Source organism: Humulus lupulus, chromosome 3, assembly GCF_963169125.1.
Source record: "Humulus lupulus chromosome 3, drHumLupu1.1, whole genome shotgun sequence".
In the NCBI taxonomy this organism is placed as follows: domain Eukaryota; kingdom Viridiplantae; phylum Streptophyta; class Magnoliopsida; order Rosales; family Cannabaceae; genus Humulus; species Humulus lupulus.
The window spans coordinates 220819086-220823018 of NC_084795.1; the positions used below are offsets into that span (position 1 = coordinate 220819086).

At 30.4% G+C, this 3933-nt stretch overlaps 1 protein-coding gene across 2 annotated transcripts; it reads left to right on the forward strand.

Moving 5' to 3' along the window:
- Positions 1–1057: 1057 nt before the first annotated feature.
- On the forward strand, positions 1058–3317 carry LOC133821532 (uncharacterized). 2 transcript variants are annotated; one of them, XR_009887650.1, is made up of 4 exons: positions 1058–1589; positions 2003–2083; positions 2192–2266; positions 2758–3317. XR_009887650.1 is itself a non-coding variant. In XM_062253770.1 (4 exons), the coding sequence occupies exons 1-4, from the start codon at positions 1560–1562 to the stop codon at positions 2817–2819; spliced, it is 381 nt and encodes a 126-aa protein (XP_062109754.1). In that variant the 5' UTR covers positions 1058–1559; the 3' UTR covers positions 2820–3317. The 2 variants fall into 2 exon arrangements, 1 of the variants encoding a protein (XP_062109754.1); XM_062253770.1 differs by having other exon boundaries at positions 2625–3317.
- Positions 3318–3933: the final 616 nt, after the last annotated feature.

Consider the following 3933-nt stretch of genomic DNA (forward strand, 5'->3'; position numbering starts at 1 on the left):
TTACCCCTATCAAGCAAACGGGGCCCACATGCATATTTATACCACCTAAACATGCATTCTAATCACATATTCATTTAAATTCATATATTATCATATTAATTCACTTATTGCCCTCCAGACACGCTAATCAAAGTCCTAAACCTTATTAGCCACTTAGGGTGTTACAATTTTAATATGGCTAGTAGATAGTAGTATAGTATAAAGTTGCTGGTTCTCAGATTTTATTGGAGCATCTTGCATTTGTTGTAAGCACGGTATTTCATGTATAACTGTTGGTAGCTTCTGAAATTCATAGTCTTCTTGAGATTTCACTTGGCAATTAGTTTCTTTAGTATTGGAGTTTAGTTGGTGGCTGTTGCATAGGTATGGTTAAGACTAGTAAAGTGCAAATTAGATTTTATATTAGTAGTCCAGCAGTTGTTAAAACATCTAAATCTTTTTTTTATGGTTTTCTATGCTTTTCTGAATTTTTACTATCTTCAACAGTACTTTTTCTTAGATATAAATTTGTCATGTTTTATGCACAAAATGAAATATTAATAAAACATTCTTAGATATTAATGCCATTAATAGATTTAAATTTATTATTGTAGCATTTATTATGAAATGCTTTTCTTAACATAGTTTTTTACTTTATTAAAAAAAACACAGTTTTTTTACTTTCCATGCTTTTCTTTTTATTGAAAAGAAAAAGAATCATTATTACTCCATGGTATTTGGAAACGAGATTCAGTAAGGCACTTTTTGTTTTGCTGTGATCCAATCATTATCACATGTGGTTTTATGCATTTATTACTTTTGCAGGTTTATGACAGCCGGTGATGGTATTAAGCAACAAAATGTTGTTCAAAAGGTAAGCAATATTTGTTTTAGTTAAAATAAGGCTAAATTGGACAGCATATACGAATAATTATGAGGTTGACTTTCTTAGAAAAAAAAATGATAACCACACATGAAAATTTGAATGAAATTTGCTCTTGAATTCAATAATGATGAGTTATGGTATAAGTGCTTTGCTTAACAAAAGATTTTGTTGCAATTTTTATTTTGGTATATATATATTTATATATTTTTCATTCAATGGTTCGAGTCTTTTAAAATGTTCGAACACTTTCATGCTCCTTGCTTCTATCTAGGTGCATGCGTTTTTTAGAAGAGAGTGAGAGCTAGGATTCTGATTGGTTGAAAGAGCTTATTGTTAATACAAGGAAAACATTTGCTGTATTTGAGTTGATTCTCTTGCCTATTGAATATGTAGAGTAAATGGACAAACTAATTGTGTCTTATGTCAAATTTTTCTCTGTACCTGTCACTTATTTGCTTAGGTAATTTTTCTCTGCTTCATCTTTCACTATTTGTAGTAAGTATGTTGTCTGCCAAATATTTATCTTCTACTCCATTCAATTTTCCATTAATAAAGTGGCTCTGAAGTCTTAAGTATAAATCTTTATGTTTCTTTTCTGGTAGAACCATGTGACCAGCTGAAGGTTTATCACGGCTATCTGGCTAGTTCTTATAATACTGGGATTCTTTCTGGATTTGTGTTCATTTCTTCTTACATGGAAAGTGTGGCATCTAGTAAGACATCAGTAAGCACACTACTTCCGAGTTCTGTTTTTCTTTGTTAAGAGGAATTATTGAAAAATTAGTTTGCCATATTATAAATCAAAAGAAGAATAGCTTTCATTTTCTTTTATATGCACACTTCATATCAAGTAAAAAGGTGTTTTCTGTTGATTCTTTATTGTTTGTTATTGTGGAATTACTACATTTCTTGTTCTGTTAGGAGGCAAATCTTATAACTAGATTGATTGGTTGGCAGAACTATCTTGTTTCTTCATTATATTTGTGAAATGTGAAGGAAAATGACTACGCTTTGTTACACATTCTTACATGGCATTTAAACTCAACTGTGCCATTTTCAAGTTCAAGATTCCCCCCCTCTCGTTTTCAGTATTTTTTATTTTTTTCTTATTTTTTGCTAACTGAAAATCTTAATCAGGCTAAAGCAGTTGTAATTGGTCTTGGAGCTGGTTTGCTCCTTATGTTCCTTCATGGATGCATGCTCTTTTTGCACATTGAGGTAATACTATGTTTACATCATGAACCACTTGTGGATTTAGAGTTATTATTTCATCCAATATGAATAATTATAAGTGGTGATAATTTGGTTGTGCTTTATGGCATATAGGTGGTGGAGCTAGATCCAGTGGTTCTTGATCTTGCAAAGGGCTACTTTGGTTTTACTGAAGAAGATCATTTGCAGGTAAGTTTACTGATCATGCAATCATGATTCGTGATTTCTTCCCCTTCCCCATTTTGTCATGTAAAAAGACATTTTGGACCATTTTAGTACTATTTGCCAAAAAAATTATATACATAGAAAAATACCTTTGGCTGGACCATACCTGTGTCTAGGGGTGAAAATTTGGGAATGAAACTCAGGGTCCCATTTCTGATCCCTCTAGTTAAGTTGTCTTTGTACATTAGTTCTTAGGTACTACACAGCACAATTCTAGTTGGCTAATGAGTTTTTTTTTTTAAAAAAAAAATCACCAATTGATAGGTTTTTGTACTCTGTAATGTATTGATGACTTCTAGATTCTATTTGGTGCATGCATCAGGTACATATTGCAGATGGTATCCAATTTATTAGAGACAGTAAAAGCTGTGCATCAGCTAATGTGGTTTCTATTCCTGGAAATAATAATGTTGATGCTGCTTCTAATGGAATTTGCACGACATTTCTCGAAGAAGGCGGTGTGAATACAAAGGTGGTCATAATCATCATTGATGTGGAATCTGCAGATTCAAGGTAAATTGATAGATGTGTTATGTATGTTGTATTTAATACATCCCTATTACATAAGTTCAAATTGACTACAAGGAACATATTCCAATGAGATTATTTGTTTTGCATAGCTCTGGTATGACTTGCCCTGCTGTGGATTTTGTGGAAGACTCGTTTTTGCAGACTGTAAAGAAGAATCTTTCTGCAAATGGTCTACTTGTTATTAATTTGGTTGCACAGTCCTAAGCTATCAAGGACCAAGTTATTTCCATAGTCTTTTTCTTGAATTAATTTGTGATGCTAGATAATAACAATAAAATATTTCTTTGTTTATTTTGCAGATGTGACAAGCAAAATAGAAAAGGATACTTAATTTTGAAGGCTTTGTGTTGGGTAGCTGTAGAATATTTTGTGCTGAAAGTAGTAACTTTTCAATATGTTGAATATTTAAGACTACTTGAATACTTAAAGAACATTTTGTTGTTGATGACAATGTTGAATGTTTTAAACTAATTTGTGGATTGTTAATACAATGTTGAATTTTTTTACTTTTTGTTATTTGAAAATCAAGTTCATTTGATGATGCTAGTATATATTAGAAAGCTAATTTTAATTATATAAATAAAAAATAAAAATATAATAGAATAAATTAGTGTTATATAAATGAATATATAATGAGAATTTAAACTTATCTAAATATTAAAATAATACGAAAAATGTGTTATAATATCTATTACAATAACACTTTTTATAAGTAAATAATTTTGTTATGCAAACTTCATTATATAACACAAAAAACGTATTATACTAAAGTGTAGTATAACACAAATTTATAAGTATTGAAATGTGTTATACAATCGACTATAAATAATATAATTAAACACTTATTTATTTATTAAAATAACACAGAAAGTGTGTTATCGTTGACAGTATAATAACACATCTGTATAACAATGATAAAAAGTTATGTAAAGTACCCTGACCTACGATAACATAGTCGGTCTTAACACGTCAAAAAGTGTTATGGTATGTTTTGATAACACATTTTTGGTCTTATTAAAAGCATTTTTTCTTGTAGTGGGAGTTGGGTGGCAGGTTCGTAATTGATCCATAAGTCCTGACAGACTCAATACCAATCGCTC